Source organism: Sinocyclocheilus grahami, unplaced genomic scaffold (genome assembly GCF_001515645.1).
Source record: "Sinocyclocheilus grahami isolate Dianchi unplaced genomic scaffold, SAMN03320097.WGS_v1.1 scaffold458.1, whole genome shotgun sequence".
NCBI classification, from domain to species: Eukaryota; Metazoa; Chordata; class Actinopteri; order Cypriniformes; family Cyprinidae; genus Sinocyclocheilus; species Sinocyclocheilus grahami.
Window position 1 is genome coordinate 574,261 of NW_015505637.1, and position 21,208 is coordinate 595,468.

The following is a 21,208-nucleotide window of genomic DNA, read 5'->3' on the forward strand; positions in this document are numbered from 1 at the left end:
GTGTCCTGAAGAGTTTAGCTCCAACCCCAATTAAACACACCTGAACCAGCTAATCAAGCTCTTACTAGGCATACTAGAAACTTGAAGGCAGGTGTGTTAAGGCAAGTTGGAGCTAAACTCTGCAGGACACCGGCCCTCCAGGACCGAGTTTGGGCAGCCCTGATTTAGCATAACACTGCAAATGGATCTGCGGTATGAAAAACATTTATCTTGTATTGCGGACGCCTCACATGCAATACTTTAAAACAAATAGTCAGCAGATTATACTTTATAGTACTTATATAGTCCATTTTACACAGCCTTTTGTGGTTTAGTCATCATGAAAAGACATCAAATCTGACTTAATTAGATTTTTACTGTACAGCTGGTGAAAACAACAATTAAATATCATGTTATTTGGAGCTCCAACCCTTCTATGTTATGTAGCAATTTTAATTGTGCATTTAAATACTTTAATTACAACTAAGTGTTTCAGCTTCAAAAAAAAAAAGTATCACCTACTATCCCAATACGTATTTACACGATTATGTATAACTCAAAAGACTCCATTTGGGAGTAAAGTACACAAATGTACAATGTTATCCACTAGACATCACAACATGCCGTTATTCATGCTTGCATTGTCCTTTAAGCGTCAATTAGCTTGAAACCTCCTTTAGATGATGAATCTCAATGACATCAGCTGGTACAGAAATTAAAGTAAGTACACAAGCCCAGCAGCAGTCAAAGGACAGGTGGTCATTACAGACCAATTTCTTTTGTAATTTCATGACAGTCTGTAGAGGCGTTAGGGCACCAGCATTTCGGCTGCAGGACCGCAAAGGCCTCATTTCCATCTCTACAGGCCCCCTTAATGTTTGCCCACACACTAGATAAAGAGGGTCCCATCTGATGTAAGGCGGCACCAGAGTGGGTACAGATTGGTGGGTGGGTGACAGCCCTCAACATTGTGAGGTCCTGAAAGGATAAAATGGGTTAAAACACACAGGAAGGGACAATTACAACCTTTAAACAAAGGCTAGCAGGCTTAGCCGAAATGGTCACACGACTCAAAAGGAAAAAGTTCTGGTTTCCTCCACTGATTTTGAGCTCTAAATACTTTTTTTCTTGGCGAGAGGTTCTTAGAGCATGACCTGATTAAGTATTTAATGTTTACCACTAACAAAAGAGCCAGATTAGCAGGAGTACTGAGGAGTACTTTTCCTGCCTGCTTTCCCCTGAAACCATTTACTTCACTAGCTCTGATGAACAATTCCCTAAATGTAGCACAATAGTTATTATAATTATGAGAACCTGAATAAAAAAACATCCAGTATCCACCGTTTCCTGTTCTGCAGAGGTTTAACAGACTCACACAGCCTTGTGGGATAGGCCATTTCCTTAGCAAGCCAAGAAACACGCGGTTGAATCACAAACACAGACGCGCGGCTCGAAAAGCGACCAATCATCATCAGTCGAGAATTTAAACGAATTCACACCTGAAATCTGGGAACAAATCTATGGTGGTCTAAAAGCCTGAAGAACAATGCAAAAGTGCAACAAGTCTTGTGACATTAGTTTTCTACATGCACTGTAGGATTGTCAATTTCTTTGTAACTTTCTTTAAAACTTATCAGCAGCCCACTGACCTTGTTCAGAGATTATGGCAGAATGAAATGAGCGCAATCTAGGAGAAGACATTACAGGGACACTACCCACTTTATGACCAGTTACGCAACACTGATTGAGACAAAACAGACGTTTTGCACATCAAACACCAAGGGCACAAGATGGACTCTTCATTCAAATGAGAATGTTGCAAGTTTTTGAGCTTGACGTGCTGAAGATTATGACCCTTTGTGTGTCTGTAAATATCTGCATGAGTTTCAAGATTTATGACATTTCTAAACTGATCAATTTCAACTTGCACAACCACAAAATACAGGCTAGTAGTAGCCATAACCCAACAAGGATGAGCGAAGCAGTCATTTTGTCAGAACCCTGACGTGCATTTTGTGAAGTCTGTACTTTCATACAGACCCTTGATCTGGTCTTCTCCAGATGTGCCAATCAACAGCCTGGTTATCTTCTTTGCTCTCTGTCTCTGATTAAGTTTATTATTGCCTCTGCTCTACTTTCCTCAAGCACTTGGTAACAAAGTTCACAAGTGGAGTCCTAACTCCCTGGTTAATGATAACACTCCTTGGACAGACATGTTTTGTGGGATGCTCTGGTTGGACGGAAACTAGATGATGTAGATGAATCCGAATGGTTTTCTGATGACTAACACTGATGAAGATGTTTTGCAATGTGGCAGTTACCGCTCATCCCCTCTTATAATCTCATTGACAGGCACAGACAGGTTGGATTACAGTGCATTCAAACAAACAGTTGTTTTGAGCCACACAGCGAGATCCTACCAGCTATTGCCCAGGAGAAAAGAGATGAATCCGAATGGTTTTCTGATGACTAACACTGATGAAGATGTTTTGCAATGTGGCAGTTACCGCTCATCCCCTCTTATAATCTCATTGACAGGCACAGACAGGTTGGATTACAGTGCATTCAAACAAACAGTTGTTTTGAGCCACACAGCGAGATCCTACCAGCTATTGCCCAGGAGAAAAGCTAAATGCCAATAGGTCGGGTGCAAAAATTGGGAGATATGGTTTCAGGTTAGTTCACTTGGTGAGTGAATCTCACAAGAAATAAGAAAAAGCAAAAGAACATTAATTGACAGCGAATTGAAAATTAAGCCTCTTTTGCAGAAGATGCAGAAAACTTGATGGGCCTAAATAGGGCCGGGTGGTATATCGAGTTTGTACGATTTCTCGATATATTTTTAATAAGCGATTCGGTATGAGGCAATACTGTTTATATCGAAATACAGTAGCTTGATACGAGCGCATCTGAATAAAAACAAGAGGACACAGAAAGAGATGCTGCGGGGCAAGTGCATAATCCAGATTGTCCTAAACATGAGAGGTGCTTTAAATTAAGGGCTTTAAAATAACTGGTATTTTACTGATATAGTTAACACGTATAGTTTAAAGCGGCTCGCACAGAGATGTTTCCTGCGCTGTTTGAGATGTGCCGTTTTCATCAGTGCATAACTTACATTTCACAAGTATATTCTCCATCTGTAAACGTTAGAAAGTCATGGAAATATTTCCATTTTGCTGTCAGGAGCCTTCACGCATGCGATTCTCCGCTAAACTTCACAGACTTCAGTGAACGAGTGCCGCACCGCGCCAAACAGACGGAGCACAATAGAATAGGAGCGCAATAATTGTGTCATATGTAGAATTTTAAACATACAAGTAAGTGTATTTTATGATAGCAGTAATGGGGTAATCAAAATATAATGCAACTAATATGTGCTCTTGTGTTTATTTACATTCATTTTTAGTTTAGTGAACTGAACTTCTGCTTTTTTTAAATTTTTGTTTTTTGATTGTAATGTTACAATGTTACATGATTTTAGCCCCTTTTTTGCACATAATGGATAGCATAGCCTACTTTCACTATATTTGTTTTCATTGCCTTTAATATAGCTAAACACTGTTTCATTGGACAAGATTGGGCAGGACGTTATATATATATAATTTAATTATTTATTTATTTATGAAGAGTTCATTTGCAAAAACCAATAACTCCATTTTTATTTATTTATTTTTCAGAAATCACGTTTTTTTTTATTGCACATTCCAAGTAATATCAATCAAACTGCAGTTGGGTTGTTTTGATTAAGTAATAATAACTTAAACAAATACAGGTAATTTACATCCAAACGTGTAGGCTTGCTGTGAAGTAGGTGTTGAATGAGGGCAGCGTTTCTGTCTGCTCATTGTGTACACAGCCCTTGATGGGAAAGGCCAGGTTTCAGGGGAAGAAAGAACCCTGCTCGCTGTCTTTTGTGGCGTCTCCTCAGGGGTGCGTCAGCAGAGCCTTCCCCATTGACTCCTTGTTTCCCAAGGGAGCTAGACAGTGTACCATTAACCCCAGACCAGTGAGGCAGACACACCTTTACCTTTTCACCTGACCATTCGAATTTGCAGCCCAAAATTAGGCTTAAGCGCCCACTTTGGAGCCCTAGTCCTCTCTAACCCAACCCCCTCCCACATCATTTCAGCCGGCTCCATCACAAAGATGCATTTATTTTGGAAACAGTAGCCAGCATATCAGCATCTCCTATCTTTACTAATGCTGATGTCCCTAAACAGAAGGAGTGTGGCCTGGTGCTATTTCAGAATGGCTGAGCTGTCGTTGAGGAGTGTGATTCTTCTCCTGGTGTGACGACTCTGGGAGAGTGGACCGGGTGTGCCTTTCAGGAAGAGTTCTTCAGCTTAGTAACACTGACACGCATCTTAGTCAGACCATCCTGACTGGAAAGCGTCTGGTGGAAATGTCAGTTTCAGAGATGTGACCAATCGTTTGGTCTAAACTTGCAGGTGCAATACCAGTTTTATAAAAGAAAGTGTGAAGCAGGAATGCTGGTGGAGTTTTAAAGCCTTGAGTTCTTCCTCCCTTCCTTGACTTCATTCACTCCCCGTGTCCCCGCCTTCATCCCAAGGCCAGTCCAGTAATCTCATCCTCCCTTCCCCCTACACTCTTAGCAGCTGTGCAAAGGGATGCTCTCAGGTGGAGGCCCGTATGTTTGCACAAGAGGTTGCAAGAAGGTGTGTGTCTGACATCTTTACAAGCCTGAGGTTCAGCAGGACTAGGGGCATGCACTCCAGTCTCTGTGGATACGAGGTGTGTCCTGTGTTTGCAGAACAAACAACAGTGCCTTTGCAGCTCATGAGATGGCTGGACATTGTGTATGTGTGTGTGTGGTGTGTGTGTGTATATGGGTGTGGATGCGGATGGGTATGTGTATGGTTCGGTTTTGAAGAAGAAGATGACTGACTGTGAATTATCTGCTATATATATTAAACAGCTACAGGGAAGCTTCCAAGCTTGTCTTTGATCTTCCAAGCTGTTTAATGGCACTCAGCGGGTGTTGCATGCATCAGTCCAAAAGAAGTAAAGTTAAATAAAAAGCGTCCATCCATAAAAAATTTTCTTACATGGCTCCAGGGGGTGAACAAAGTCCTCTTGTAGCGAATCGATGCGATTTTGTAAGAAAAATATCCATATTCAAAACTTAATAATCACTTTAATGTAGCTTGCGCCAACAGTTGTACACGGAAGCAGCTCCGGGCGGATGACGTCGGCTTTTTTTATGGATGGGCGCTTTTTATTTAACTTCTTTTTGACTGATACATGCAACACCCGCTGAGTGGCATTAAACAGCTTGAAAGATAAAAGACAATTTTTTATATAACTCCGGATTCGTCTGAAAGAAGAAAGTCATATACACCTAGGATGACTTGAGGGTGAGTAATTTATGGGCTAATTTTAATTTTTGGGTGAACTAACCCTTTAAGTTCAACATGGAGGCACTTCAAATAAGAACCAGGGATGGACTGAAAACAAAGCACAACTTGCAACACAACACACTCCTATGACACTGCACTTTAGTTAAAGAAAGCGCAAAACTCACTGCTACGATGCCAGGGTGTTGCTATGAGATTGGTAGTCATGATGCACCAAAATACATTTTGTACTGAAACCAAAATTGAAGTTTTCATTTAGCCAAAAAATAAAATAAAGTTTGGGTAATTGAGTAATAGGGTAATTTGGATAATTGTAGCATGCACGAAATAGGCAATGACATGGTCAAAATGCATCTTCAGAGAAGCGATAATTAAGCATCACTGAGTTTTGGCCAAAAATTCCTCTTTTTTTTTTTTTTGCTATTTCGGCCACAAAATTTAGATGCATCACTAGGTGTTTTGGGTTTCTGCACATGTTACTGTCTGCCAGTAATTCCACATCTCAAGCCACATGATTTAAAGCAGGGGTTTTTAAACCAGGGCTAAATGAGGGCAAAAAATCAATGAGAGCTAAACATTTTTTTAAGGATTTTGAAGTTCATGTTAACTTAAGATATTGATATGATGTTTAATGCAAACACTAAGAATAAATCTTCTTGTCAAGCCTGACATCACGCGTCACAGTTTCTGTGTTGTTATAATTTCTGTAATCATGTGTTTTTTAGTTTTTGTTTAAACTGCTTATATTTTGCTAAATATTTAATATTTTCATAATTTACTTTAGTACAGTGACAATATAAATTAACATTTAATTTGGTAAACAACATATTGACTTAATGGTAATCACACTCAATATTTATCTTCCACAGTATAAAGGAGCAACCCAAAAATGACACAATAAAGACCATAAACAGATCTGCTGCGGTCAACACGTCATATTTGCTGAGCTGCATCTCAGGATTACATCTTTTCCCAGCATGCACTGCGGCCGCCAGGTAACATGTCATTAAGGCAGCTCATCCTCGCGGGCTATATTTGTTATCCGTCGAGTGGCAGGGTGGCAGACCAGCGGAGCAGACGGCCACCTCTCGGCTTTCGATTAGCGCCTGACATAAGACGACCAGATTTGTGCCGTTTACACAAAGGCCTGTCTACATGTCCTCAAACGTGTCAGATGCAGAACCTGCAACGAAGCTACGACAAAATACCCTTTTTGGTGTCCCAACTCCAGCTCAAGATGACCATTAGTGCAACTGTATCATTTGCTTCCTCTCTCCCTCACACGCAATCAGACAGAAACTAGCTGTGCGATGCTGCTGGCCTCTTTTTTTCTTTCTGCAACCACTCGCGTCTTCTCTGTTCCACCCTTTCTTCCCTCCCTCCCTCTTTTCTCTCTCGGCCAGCTCCACTAAGCAACAAGTGCTGCCTGTGAGTACCACCCTCCCCCCTCGTCCCAGCCTCCAGAAGCTATCGCAAATCCTGCGAGCAACTGCCAGCTGACAAAACTGTTTAGTCAGCAAGAGAGAGGCAGGACAAGCAGGGAGGGAGAGAGAGAGAGCTTCAGGCTTGAGAGAGCAAACGAGAGCCGAGACAGAAAACGAGCCGTGCATCAGTCGGCCCACGCTAAAAAAATAACGCTTTAGATTTCGCCTAAACACTTGTCTCGAGGAAACAAGCAGCGAGAGCTCTAAAAAAAAAAGTAATAAAAACGAGGCTAGTCTGAATCTCAGAGAGGGAAAACAGCCGTGCGACTAACTCGCTATTGTTCGAACACTTCCTTCATCTCTTCCCCCTCCACCTCAGAGAAGAGGAAAGTTTCACTTCCTGTCTTTCCTCTCATCTCCTCTTCTCAGCTTGCTAGAGCTCCATTTTTTTCCTTCCCTGCCCTGCCTCCCTCCTGTCCTCTCCTCCATTGTGGCATTCTTTCACATCGGTGATAGCCGTTGGGTTAGACTTTGAACTCTTAGCAAATACCAACATTATTTGCTGGTTGGAGCGGCTCGGGGGAGAAGCGGGGAAAGGTGATAAGACAGACCGCAGTAACAGGGCTTCAGAGGTGTTTGTGAGGCATCGTCAAAAGTCGAAAATATGCATTCAGTGGCCTAATGGCCCATTAGCCTGATCATCAGACTGGTCAACAGGGCAGATGATTGGGTCAGTACTCTGATGAAAAGTCCTCAACAATCCTACAGCTACAGACTTTAAAAGCATGACAATCATTGGAATGAAACGTTTAAATAAAAGCTGTTGAACAATAAAACCAGATTCAAATTACACTTAAAGAACACATTATTATGTGGTTGCCAGAGTCAGTGTTGCCAGGTCCAGGATTTTCACACCGAATTGGGCTACTTTCATACCCCCCACCAATTTCCCTACTGGTCCAAGTCTCTAGATATGACTTGGGTCCATTCTTTAATTCAAGTCTATGGGATTTTTATTTTTTTATTGCGAGTTAGATAAACCATTTGAAAAGGTAACATCTCACCTCAACAGGCCATGATTTAATGCATCATACAAAGTACACAAGTTCAATAATTAAGGTTTTGAAAAAACAAAATAGTGATGCTTACATTTATGAATTTATCAGACTTTTTTTTATTCTAAGCAACCTGCAAATGATTCATTTGCTTGCCTTAGCGAATAGATCAGAATTGCTTTGAACTACATCTTTTGCAACTGCTAGTTCTTCAGCAGCTACACGTTTCTGAACCAAACATGTTTTTCATATTTTCACAGCCAAAGATAAGTGCTGCCTGTGTGGGCCATGACAACAATCTCCTGCAATCACAGAGAGGATTGGTTGAATTTTTGAGGTTAAGCCTCCAATCCCATATCAATGCATCATACAAAGTACACAAGTTCAATAATTAAGGTTTTGAAAAAACAAAATAGTGATGCTTACATTTACATTTATGAATTTATCAGACTTTTTTTATTCTAAGCAACCTGCAAATGATTCATTTGCTTGCCTTAGCGAATAGATCAGAATTGCTTTGAACTACATCTTTTGCAACTGCTAGTTCTTCAGCAGCTACACGTTTCTGAACCAAACATGTTTTTCATATTTTCACAGCCAAAGATAAGTGCTGCCTGTGTGGGCCATGACAACAATCTCCTGCAATCACAGAGAGGATTGGTTGAATTTTTGAGGTTAAGCCTCCAATCCCATATATGACACATCCAGTCTGTTAACAATAATGAGCCACGGTGAGAAGGAGGTAAAGCAGCATTCATGAAATGTCTGCATTCTTCTTACTGCATTAACAAACAGTAGGCAGTGAGGGACTTCAACCAGGACAACCACAAATATAGCTGAGGCTAAAGTGTCAGCACCCAACACTATTCTAGTATGGACGTCCAGACAGAAGCATGCCTGTGTCACTCTGAAATAAACCACTAGTTTTAATAAAACACCAGTAAATCTGTGTGCTAATAAAATCAACAAACCCCTACAACAATTAAACCCACAACTCTGCATCTCTAACTAATTGCTGCCATTCTTGAATGAGTTGGTCAGTTTGAATATCTAGTTCTTTTGTGTGATGTTAATTGTGTGTACTTGTACAACATCATCCTAATATTTATGGATAAACGCCTAATTTGGGGAACCAACAAATACACCGTAGGGCTCATTTGCCTCCATCTCTCACTCAAAGCTGTTCCCCCGCTGTGTTCCTGTCTCAACTATACGCCTTACGGAGAGATGGAATATAATCTTATCTAAAAAAGGCTGGATAAATATAGCCTGGGAGCCAATGGGCCAACCCATCATGCCCTAGGGCCAAAAGCAGATCCCTCTCCATCAGGATAACACAGGTTGCACATTTTCTATGTCTCATTTAGACTTCAATAGCATTAGTAACCAATAAGAGCACTAAGCAAAACATCGTGAATGAATGGATGAAGAATGCATAAACCAGGTACAGCTGCCTAATATTAGTGGCTAAAAATGGTATAACAAGACACAATATTTCAAATGCACCCCATGCAATTGAATCTGGAATCAGTTATTTAGAAAGCATTTCAAGTAAGATGGTAATTCGAAGATAGAACATCAAATAAAATGAAACGTAAATCTGAGAAGGTCATTGATGCAAAGCAGAGCTGTAAAGTGTTTATCATTTGGCAGCCACAACCGAGGCCTGCTGTGTAGGTATCTTGGGAATTACTATAATGAATTTAGATAATGTCAATACCCCGGACACTCACTGAGACCCGAGGGAGGGTGATATACATTTAATTAGCCCTGGAAAATATCCCAAGAGGGACTGGACACCAGATTGGGACAGTATGCATGGGTTTCTATTCACTGAAAAACTTCCCTGACAGTTCAGCATCAATCTCCATTTCCTTTGGGATTTAATTCACTATGAGTCTACAACACTAGACTCTTCACAAACTCCATTAGCGAAGCTCAAAGATCAAATTATGTGCATACTTTAGACTCTCTAGAACGTGCCTTTAAAAATAAAAAAGATAAAGCATACTTTCCTATTAGCCTTAGCCAAAGAAGAAACAAACAAAACTACATGGAAACATCCTCCTCCTTTAGCCACAACATCATCAAGCTGATCCTTTAAGACTGGCTGCAAGGCCTCTGTATGGTCCTACTGGCTACCAAACTTTGCCATTACTGATTTAAGGAAAAACAGAGAAAATGTGTTTACTGTCATCATTATGGTCCAGCTAAATACATCAGGTTGGGCTTTTATTTTAAGGGATCACATAAGATCTTATATTTAGAGATGGAGAGAGGCATGATGTCCGAGTAGTGATAGTGCATTGCTGCAGCTCGAGACTCTGCTCGTCTCCAGTGTTGCATTTCATAGTGGAATGTGAACTGCTCATCTGGATCCGTCCTCTCCTCCCTTCCTTTAAAGAAAAAAAGGCAAAGGGAAACTTCTTGATTTGCCACGACCCCATCATCGAATGCGATTGGTCGAGCAGTACTGGGACTGTGTATTATTTGTACCAGTCCACGCCGAACCGAAGTATGTAAGCGGTGTGAAGCGGAAGCGGAGCATGGAATGGGGTTTTGGAAAGTCAAAGGTGTTTCACTGGAGGAGTGCACAATGGAAAACCTGGAGTGGAGCTGGAGACGAGAGATTACAGAAGTCTTTTTGTTTGCGTGTTACTTGGTGACACTCAAAACTTGATGCTTTGGCTTATATTTCGGAACTACTGCTGGCTTCGAGTGCACTTGGGAAACTTGTTCCTCTGAATATTGTGCTTGTTACTAGGGCATGTCACAAATTCAAGTTGGAAACATAACCTGGAAGTAGTCTAAACAAAACAAAAAAAGAATTATATTGTGAAAAATAAACCCAAATAACTACATCCAAAAATGATGAAAAATATTAATTTCTACCAACTTATTTATCCATGGATGGTACCACAACTAAATGTAAAAAAAACTGTAAAAGTTCAGCGATAAACGCCAATTCGCTCTCCGCTCACTGATCTCTTATATATATATATATATATATATACATACACACACGTTTCCACAATGTCAAATCAACACACGTCTTTCAACATCACAACTTGGCAACTCATGTATCATCTAGAATTCTGAGTTTCCCATTTGTAAATATGACTTCCCTTAACCCAGATAGCACACATACATCTACAAGATGTCTGTTAAAGATCGCTTCATCTGGAAAGCATCTGCTGTGCACAAACATCTGATAGACATTTTAAGATGTCAGTTTTACATTCATTCTAAATCATAGACCTCTTCTAAACGTCTATTTGACATCTGACGGGAAACGTCCTGTAGACGTCTTGCAGATGTCAAACTGACGTCTCTGTGATGCACCAGTGCTATCAGGGCAGTCATTAGTACGATCATTTCCAAATACACATAAAGGACACATTTGTCCATTCAACAAACATATGCACTAACTAGCCAATCTGTCTAGAGGGTACCCTGACAGAACACGTACCGAGACGAATGCACAGGACGTTTCCCGTCAGATGTCAAATAGACGTTTAGAAGATGTCTTTAAGATGTTTCAGATTTAGAATGCATGTAAAACTGACATCTTAAAGACGTCTAGCAGATGTTTGTGCACAGCAGATGCTTTCCAGATGAAGCGATCTTTACCAGACATCTTGCAGACGTGTCAGTGGTGTCTGGGTAAGTTACTTGATATTGATCGAGCAATATCACTCACAAATAATGCTGTTGCAGTATTTTATCTATGGTCCCTAGAGGCCTACCCTTGATTAAATACTGCACAACAAAGCGTCTTAAAAGCATGCAGACACCGTGGAGGATGCACAAAATGTAGCGAGTGAATTTGCCACGTTTACCTCCGTCTCTCTTGAAGCTTCTCCGAGGGGGGGCGGACAAGAGACGGAACACAAGTGCCTAGCAACCATTATCTGAGCAGCTCGAGCTCTGCTGCCGTCTCCCGAGAGACCGAGCGGACTCATCCATTCCTTCAGTTCACAACGACAAACTTTTTCAATAAAACTTACTTTGACACAACATATGGACACCTAACGCGTTTGATTTGATGATGCACATCTTAACCAGTCCTGAACCAGCGACTAAAAGTGACAGAATCACAAAAAAATACGAAGTTTCTTTACTCGAACTACCTCGGCAACTAACTTACCTGAACGCTTCTGTGATCAAAAACAGGCCATCCTTAAAGAGATACACAAACTTTGTGACGCAACAGGTTGTTGTCGAACTAGAAACAACAACAACAACAACAACAAAAAACGCATGCAAAACTAATGATATATGTATATATATATATCAAAAACGACCATTTCGTTGGTCGACCGAAGCGCGAGGCGAGGCGATCAAAGTGCACGCAAGATGTGATGCTCCGCGCGACAGCGGCGCGTTAGCTTAACGCGCTAACAGCCACAGACTTTCAACCCCACCATCGCATGCAACAACTAACACACCGCTCTAAAAAGTTAGTAAAGATAACCGCAAAGTTGCGTGCACAGAAACACGCCCGATGTCCGCGAGAAACGCTGCTGTCCGCGAGCATCAGGTCTGTCCTCGCGCAACGAGGAAGCTGAAGTTGGGAAGAAAAAAAAAAAGTGTCCTCTTACTCCGCATTAACTTTCCCACTGACTCCAACTCCAAAGTTACGCCGAAGAACATCAAATATACACAGCAAACCAATAAAACTTACTTTGACACAACATATGGACACCTAACGCGTTTGATTTGATGATGCACATCTTAACCAGTCCTGAACCAGCGACTAAAAGTGACAGAATCACAAAAAAATACGAAGTTTCTTTACTCGAACTACCTCGGCAACTAACTTACCTGAACGCTTCTGTGATCAAAAACAGGCCATCCTTAAAGAGATACACAAACTTTGTGACGCAACAGGTTGTTGTCGAACTAGAAACAACAACAACAACAACAACAACAACAAAAAACGCATGCAAAACTAATGATATATGTATATATATATATATCAAAAACGACCATTTCGTTGGTCGACCGAAGCGCGAGGCGAGGCGATCAAAGTGCACGCAAGATGTGATGCTCCGCGCGACAGCGGCGCGTTAGCTTAACGCGCTAACAGCCACAGACTTTCAACCCCACCATCGCATGCAACAACTAACACACCGCTCTAAAAAGTTAGTAAAGATAACCGCAAAGTTGCGTGCACAGAAACACGCCCGATGTCCGCGAGAAACGCTGCTGTCCGCGAGCATCAGGTCTGTCCTCGCGCAACGAGGAAGCTGAAGTTGGGAAGAAAAAAAAAAAGTGTCCTCTTACTCCGCATTAACTTTCCCACTGACTCCAACTCCAAAGTTACGCCGAAGAACATCAAATATACACAGCAAACCAAAACAGCAGTGTTTAGGACAGCCGAGTAACTTACGCTTGACTTTGTTAGGGTTGGGTTGCTTTCGCCGAGACATGATGATGATGATGATGATGATGGTGAGGAGAGAGAGAAAGAAAAAAAAAGATAGAAAGAAGCTGCAAAAGTTGTTCCGGAGAGGAATCAAAATGGCGTTTGTAAAAGATGTGCAAAGTTCGTCAACTTTGTGTTTGAGTTGCCCACTCTCCCAGATTCCCCCCACGCCGAGATGCTTTAGGGAGGAGAGAGGAAAACGCTCATTTCGCTGTCCTCCCACCGCGTCTCTCTCTCTCTCTCTCTCTCTCTCTCTAAAGCGGATCAGTAAGGCGGAGAATCACGTGTTGCTCCTGCTCTAGTCTCCAAGGGGACGCGTTACTGAAGCTGCAGCATCCCACACACAACTTAACCTGCTCTTTCACAAACTCTTCCGAAACAATACTCGAAACACAGAGCAGTGCATCTGATCAGTGCGTGGTGTGGTTAGAGAGACACACACAACTCCATTTCAAACAATAAAGACAAAATATATATATAAAAAGAAAGGCCATTGGAAGTAAAATGAAGTTAGATAATAATAAGCATAGTAGTCAATCTTGATAAATCATTAACCCAATAAAATAATTAAATAACATCACTAATAAAAAGGGTAAATAAAAGTATAAGCAATACAAGTTGTTAATATTGTTGTTGTTGTTTGTTTAAAATACAACCAAACTATTCAAATTATTATTATTTAAAAAGAATCATTTATTCAGAAATGTAAAAAAAATAGTCATAGTACATTTTGGCAAATTATCTGTAAAAAGAAAGGCCATTGGAAGTAAAATGAAGTTAGATAATAATAAGCATAGTAGTCAATCTTGATAAATCATTAACCCAATAAAATAATTAAATAACATCACTAATATAAAAGTATAAGCAATACAAGTTGTTAATATTGTTGTTGTTGTTTGTTTAAAATACAACCAAACTATTCAAATTATTATTATTTAAAAAGAATCATTTATTCAGAAATGTAAAAAAAATAGTCATAGTACATTTTGGCAAATTATCTGTATTAATGGTTGGGAAAACACAAAATAACAAATAATTAATAAATAAAAAAACGCTACATAAAATATGAAGAATAGAAATTGTTTTTATTCATATAAAACGGAAATAAAAATCGCAAAAAGGTATTCATTAAATAACAGCACAATTTAATGAACCAAATATAAAAAATACAAATGATTATTATTAGTTGCACTTGTATTAATCGATTTTATAGTTCAGAGTTTTATTGGCATGACAAATAGTTGTTCGTTCATATTGCTAAAGCATCTTTGCAAAGTAGTGCAGAACCACTTTAAAAAGGAGAAAATGTACAGAGTAAATGACAAAGACAATCAAAACACCTGAAGTTAGTGATAAAGGTGAATATAGCATTAATAAAATGCTCAGAACATTACATTAGGAAAGTTTTTGGTCTGGCATGCAACAGGCTGAGAAATAATACAAATGTTAGTTGACTTCAAATGGCAAAAGAAATCAATTGAGGATTTTGCCGGGTTTTATCAGCTGTGAGGTTGTGACTGATGTCAGTGGTTAGTTAAAGCTGCTGATTCCTCGTGGTGCTGCTGGCAGGATATTAGACCCTCCCTGTCCTCCAGCTCAGGCTGGCTAGACTGGCCAAAGCTGCCCCATTGTGATACTGGATATTAGACTTGACTGACTACTGTATCATTCTGTAATTCTGATCAATTACTACACAAACCCCCAGCCGTGCTTACTGCTCAAATCAAACAAGAAATACAGTTTGGCATTTCCATAGTGGCTTTCTTTCCTCGGTTTGAGGAGTTCACTATCTGGGTCAATGAATAACTTGGTAGAGCAGTTTATCGTTCCTTCCAAAAGTCTGCATGGTTGCAGAGTAATTTGCAAGGAACTCTATGAGTCAGATATGCTAAAGAGCCAATTAAAGTGATGGTTTGTTTAGTTCGTTATCATGTAAACTACACTGTAAAAAAATCTGTACAATTTACGGTAAAAAAATACGGTAGCAACGTTTTTAAACTTAAATTTACAGTTAAATACCGTAATTTCATTAACTGATATAATGTTAACCTATTGAAGAACTAAAATCTGTTTTGTAGATTTGTAATCCACTGATAATCACCAAATGCAGGTGATGATGAGAAAGTCACACGATGAACCGAAGCCCATCACAAGCAGCTTTTAAATAATAACATATATAGAAGCTGCACAGCGTCATTCACACAAACACCAAACACCATCACGGTGACAGAAATAATGCAATAAACATTCATTTAACAACATTAGGTGTAACACACAACCCTAATATACAAAACTGATAAGAAAAAACTAAGAAGAAACAGTTATTTCAACAAAAAAACATCAAATTTGAAATGTAACGCAGGGAATTCTGGGAATGTCAATTTATGGTAATTCACTGTAAATTATACGGTCTTTTTCACTTCCAAAAACGGTGTACTACCGTAAAATTGCATGTAATGTCTAATACAGTTTTTCACCGTATACAGTAGCGGAATTTACCGTTAACCATTTAACAGGTTTTTACTGTAGCATTTTTACAGTATTTTACCGTTAAATTCACGGTCATTTTTTTACAGTGTACACCTACACAGGATGACAGGTTAAAGCACGTACTGAAAGGCCTACAAATCTTCAGACAAGATGCAGCGAGACCTCCATCTCCAAACTAGCCGAAACTTGAGAGTGATGTTATTTATTGACCGTTACCTAGGCTTCCAAATGCAACCCTGTTGCTAGGGAACAACCCTTCACAGCAACAAAAGGTTTCCTTTATCCTCTGAGAACGAGCCTGAAAGAATACCTCCGCAGCGGCGCGGTCTGAGCCATCCCACACTGCACTGCAGGCCGCTCCGTCACAACATAACACGTTCAATTAGTTGTCAGCAAATCAAAATGTCCACAATTGAAAAATGAAACATTGTAATCAGACTTTAATGGAAAGGGCTCTCCTGGACGAAGCTGCAATTTAGAGCAATAACTGTGGCAAAACTACACCAAGGCCGATTTTAAATAAGCACATGCTAATGCATTGCGAAGGTTGCTTTTGTTGCTTCCAGCAGACTCTTTAGCTTCTTCAAAGATACGGGTGGTTGGAGAAGAAGTGAAAAAACAGGTTTCCCTTGGTGATGGATGATTCTTGGCTAACAGTCGTTTGTGCTGCTGCTCCCTTTACGTTGCTTTTTGGTTACTGTGTGGGCCTGAACAAGTAATTCAGTTATCACTAATGATGTGCTAAATATATTCATGTTTGTGCATTTATCAGCCATTAAAACATCCCTGGTTTTTCCTCATTGTAATGTAGGTAAACATGAACAGTTGAACAGTCATTGTAATCAGACTTTAATGGAAAGGGCTCTCCTGGACGAAGCTGCAACATACTGAACTTCTCATGCTAGCACACAACATGCTTGCTTAAAGAGAATCTAGCGCATGGATTTAGAGCAATAACTGTGGCAAAACTACACCAAGGCCGATTTTAAATAAGCACATGCTAATGCATTGCGAAGGTTGCTTTTGTTGCTTCCAGCAGACTCTTTAGCTTCTTCAAAGATACGGGTGGTTGGAGAAGAAGTGAAAAAACAGGTTTCCCTTGGTGATGGATGATTCTTGGCTAACAGTCGTTTGTGCTGCTGCTCCCTTTACGTTGCTTTTTGGTTACTGTGTGGGCCTGAACAAGTAATTCAGTTATCACTAATGATGTGCTAAATATATTCATGTTTGTGCATTTATCAGCCATTAAAACATCCCTGGTTTTTCCTCATTGTAATGTAGGTAAACATGAACAGTTGAACAGTTAACTATTGCACTGCATTGCTAATAATGATAGCTGTTCCTATGCCTACCTAGCTAAGAACAATGTATTCTGAGGACGTTTTGCTAATGTTATCATTAAGTTAGGAAAACGTGAGTGTGCTCTAAACATTGAAAACAACCTTTTTTTAAATGTTTAAAAAAAATTAAAAATGCCCTTAATGTTTTTTTTTTCTTGGCTATATGAACGTTAAGGAAATATTCCGTTTTAGAATTTTGCAAACATTATGAGAATGTTACTTTTGAATGTTCTCTGAAAAAAACGTAAACACTTTCTAAAAGCTTTCCATGTTAGATGCCTTTAAATGGCTCAGGACTTATTTTTGATCTTTCTAATGCTGTCTGCTAATTCCAGTTCGACCACATTCAATAAAAGCCTCACCTTGTATTAGGAATCAAAACAGCTGTGATGAAACGTTCAAGCACAGACTGGAATGAATTTCGTTTTCTCAAAAAGTGAACAGTTCACTGTTAAAACACTGAAGTATGTGCATGTGATGTACAGCTCAGAATTATTATGCAATGCTTTCGTGATGGAAGTTCTGGTCTGTATGAAGCGAAAATAAGTGAGTAAATGTATCTGAAATACGGAAGGAGGCAGATCTAATCTCTGAGGTCGTGAGAAGACACTTCAACCAGATCTGCCTGTTGAATTTTTCATGTGTGCATCAGGACTGTTTGTCTCTAGCTCATCAGGCCTCATCACTCCTCATGAATGGAAGGTATGTGATGAATGCATGTGCTGTCATTATGAATGGGCAAGAACTTTGCACTTTGTGTTGTTTGCTATTAAATGTGGTGTTAAATTAAAAAAAAATCACTTTTCACTTCTTCATTCAGTATACATTAATTTATGTATCTGTTGCATGCGTTCTTAGGACAAAATCTAAAACGTCTAAAACAATAAAACAAAAACTTTTTTTGAAGGGAGCATCAGTGCATGGTTAGCTCCTCAGCAGTGCTGTGAGTGTGAGAGGATGAGAGTGAAGCGGCGGAGCAGAAGAGGTCATGGCGCCATCTATTGGTCACAGTCAGGATTGCGCTGGGTTACATTCGTGTCATTTATATACGAATATACTTTTATTAATATTTTGAATCATTTAGACATTGTTTCGTTTTTATTTCAATTTTAGCTAAAGTTAGTAAAGTTAATTTAAAGTTAGTCATTTTGTGATTTGTGTCATTTTTAGTAGTAGTTGTCATTTTATATATTCTAGTTTTTATTCATTTTATTTTGGTTTTAATTGTATTTATATGTCGTTGTATTTTAGTACATCAAGTTAGGGTTAGTAAACTAAAAACATAAATGTTGCCTTGGCAACTAGCTGAAATAAAACGTTTTTATATTTAATTTGATATAAAGGGATAGTTCACCCCAAAATGAATATATCATCATTTACTCACCCTCAAGTTGTTCCAAACCTGTATGAATTTCTTTCTTCTATTGAACACAAAAGAAGATATGAAGAATGCTGGTAGCCATTGACTACTACTGGAAAAAAAACCTAGTCTGGAAGTCAATGGCTTCCGGCAACTGTTTGGTTACCAAATATCTCATAAACTCATCCAGGTTTGGAACAACTTGAGGGTGAGTAAATAATGACAGGATTTTCATTGTGGGTGAACTATACCTTTAAACTAACATTCATTTTATTTCAAGCAACATTTTTTGTTTTCATGGTTTTAGTTTTAGTTTTAGTTTTAGTTTCAGTTAACTATAACAAGCCAGTCCTGACAAAAATGACCCTTAAACTGTTGATATTTGTAGACAAATATGCATTAAAAATAAAAATAATGTAAAGCGCTACTGATGACAAAGACTTACAACCTGTTTAAGAACATTTAGTTAATTTTGTATATTTATTTAATATTGCTACCCATATAAATCAGAGGCTCTCAGCCATTGGTTTGAGTTTGAGCCGTACACATACATTGCACAATCTGTTACTGTTATTTTTCTGGAAAGTCAAGAAAATTTCTAACGCAGTGTCATTTCCACCATAACTCAAATTGTGCATTATGTTTAACAGCATTCTGTGATGAAAATCTTTTAACATTAAATTAAATAATTTTCCATAATTTGAGGAAATTACAGCTTGATTGAAAATAAAAGCTTGATCGATAATAAAGATATGGTATGTGATATTTACCTTGACGCTTCTTTGTTTTATTCACAGATCATATGTAATATACTGTAATGGGAACACTGTAAAAAATGACCGTGAATTTAACGGTAAAAGACTGTAAAAATGCTACAGAAAAAACCTGTTAAATGGTTAACGGTAAATTCCCCTACTATATACGGTGAAAAACTGTATTGGACGTTACATGTATTGGACATTAATTTTACGGTAGTATACCATTTTTGGAAGTGAAAAAGACCGTATAATTTACAGTGAATAACCGTAAATGGACATTCCCAGAATTCCCTGCGTTACATTTCAAATTTGATGTTTTTTTGTTGAAAAAACTATGTTTTTTTCTTATCAGTTTTGTATATTAGGGTTGTGTGTTACACCTAATGTTGTTAAATGAATGTTTACTGCATTATTTCAGTTTCATGTGTGTTACCGTGATGGTGTTTAGTGTTTGTGTGAATGACTCTGTGCACTTCTATATATGTTATTATTTAAAAGCTGCTTGTGATGGGCTTTGGTTCATCGTGTGACTTTCTCATCACCTCCTGCATTTGGTGGTTATCAGTGTATTACAAAGCTACAAAACAGATTTCAGTACTTCAATAGGTTGGTATATTAACATTATATCAGTTAATGAAATTACGGTATTTAACTGTAAATTTAAGTTAAAAATGTAAAACCTAAAACGTTGCTACCATATTTTTTACGGTAAAATTCCGGCAACCACAGCTGCCGTTTTTTTACCGTAAAATTTACAGTGTGGAGATGGAGAATAAATTGTTATTGGGAAAATATAGCCTATCGCAGTGCTTTTGTGTTTTTTCACAAAACAGTTGCATGCTCCCTAACTTTGCGTTTACTGGCAAAAGCACTAAAATATAGACTTTCAACATAATAATTCTTTCTTTTTCCTTTTTCATTCCTTTTCATTGGGTTTTTATAGTTTTAGAAGAGTTAACGATCTATAAAATCATCTGAAAGCATCAAAAATCATGAACACATGCTGACATTCACTCAGTTTCCGCAACTGAAGAAACACCAATTAGTGTCCCAAATGCAGTAATATAAGAACAACACCTGAGTTCAACACTATGTAATACAATTAACATAATGTGATAGATTTCACAGTTGCTCTCAGATGAAGTACAGGTCCTCTGGTCTTAAAGGATCAATGAAAGCTGAGAGTTGCGTTCACACAGGCAATCAGGAAGCCGTCTTGATTTATCGCACGTAGTTTAAGATCAAAATTAGCCTGTGAACAAACACACGTCAGACATATGGATCAACAGTGAATCAAAGCCTAGGTGTTTAAATGGAATATACAAACCAAACCTTTAGAGGAATATTTGTTTTTGACTTAAATGATGACTCAACGGTGATGATTTCTGGAGAAATCAAAATTTGACATGTTATTCCCAATAATATTGCAATCTGTTTATTATAAAACTGTCAAAGGTAACCGTCAACTTTCTTTCGATGCTCACCTCCTCTCCTGCTTCCACAAAACTTGAAACGTGGGAAGTGAGGAAGACAGAGGGGCTCGTCCTGATTCAAGATAGGCATTTTTTGCCCGTGTAGCCACAGCTCATATGATGAATAAAGCTCATCGATGGACTGCCCTGTGGAAAACACACATTTATTGCCTGACGGCTTCATGTCATTTATCTGAAACGTAATATTTATGTGCAAAGATGAAAACTCACTCAGAATCAAGGCCAATCTGATTTTTATGAGATCAGTTAATCTCTCAGGGCAAGGCAGGAGAGTGAAACCTATATCCTGCAAAGGGTCTGAGACAATGAAATGGGAAAATGAAAGCAATTCACTATACATTTTAGGATGAAAATAAAAGAAAGATCAAATTAATTAAATGACTGAATTAAATTTACTGACAATTGGTAGTTCCTGTAAATGATTGACATCTCTCAATCAAACAACACACAAAAGCGCAAAACATTAAATATATATATATATATATATATATATATATATATAT

At 38.8% G+C, this 21,208-nt stretch overlaps 2 protein-coding genes across 6 annotated transcripts in view; both read right to left on the reverse strand.

Moving 5' to 3' along the window:
- Positions 1-13,605, reverse strand: part of LOC107552789 (ras-responsive element-binding protein 1-like) — a 66,713-nt gene extending 53,108 nt beyond the window's left edge. For 3 of the 5 annotated variants that reach the window (XM_016234784.1, XM_016234782.1, XM_016234780.1), the window contains exon 1: positions 13,229-13,289. Coding sequence is in view for 1 of the 5 variants with exons in the window: in XM_016234783.1 (XP_016090269.1) it covers positions 13,229-13,268 (40 nt within the window). In the remaining 4 variants the exon portion in view is untranslated. Of the gene's footprint in view, positions 1-11,983; positions 12,029-13,228 lie in introns of those variants that run through there. The other 2 variants (XM_016234783.1, XM_016234785.1) reach the window with 2 other exon arrangements.
- A 6,689-nt stretch (positions 13,606-20,294) lies between these two features.
- Positions 20,295-21,208, reverse strand: part of LOC107552785 (lymphocyte antigen 86-like) — a 1,711-nt gene continuing 797 nt past the window's right edge. Inside the window, exons 2-5 of the mRNA XM_016234776.1 lie at positions 20,916-21,002; positions 20,697-20,831; positions 20,545-20,597; positions 20,295-20,464 (exon numbers count right to left, since the gene is read on the reverse strand). Coding sequence (XP_016090262.1) covers positions 20,381-20,464; positions 20,545-20,597; positions 20,697-20,831; positions 20,916-21,002 — 359 coding nt within the window. The 3' untranslated portion in view covers positions 20,295-20,380. The remainder of the gene's footprint in view (positions 20,465-20,544; positions 20,598-20,696; positions 20,832-20,915; positions 21,003-21,208) is intronic.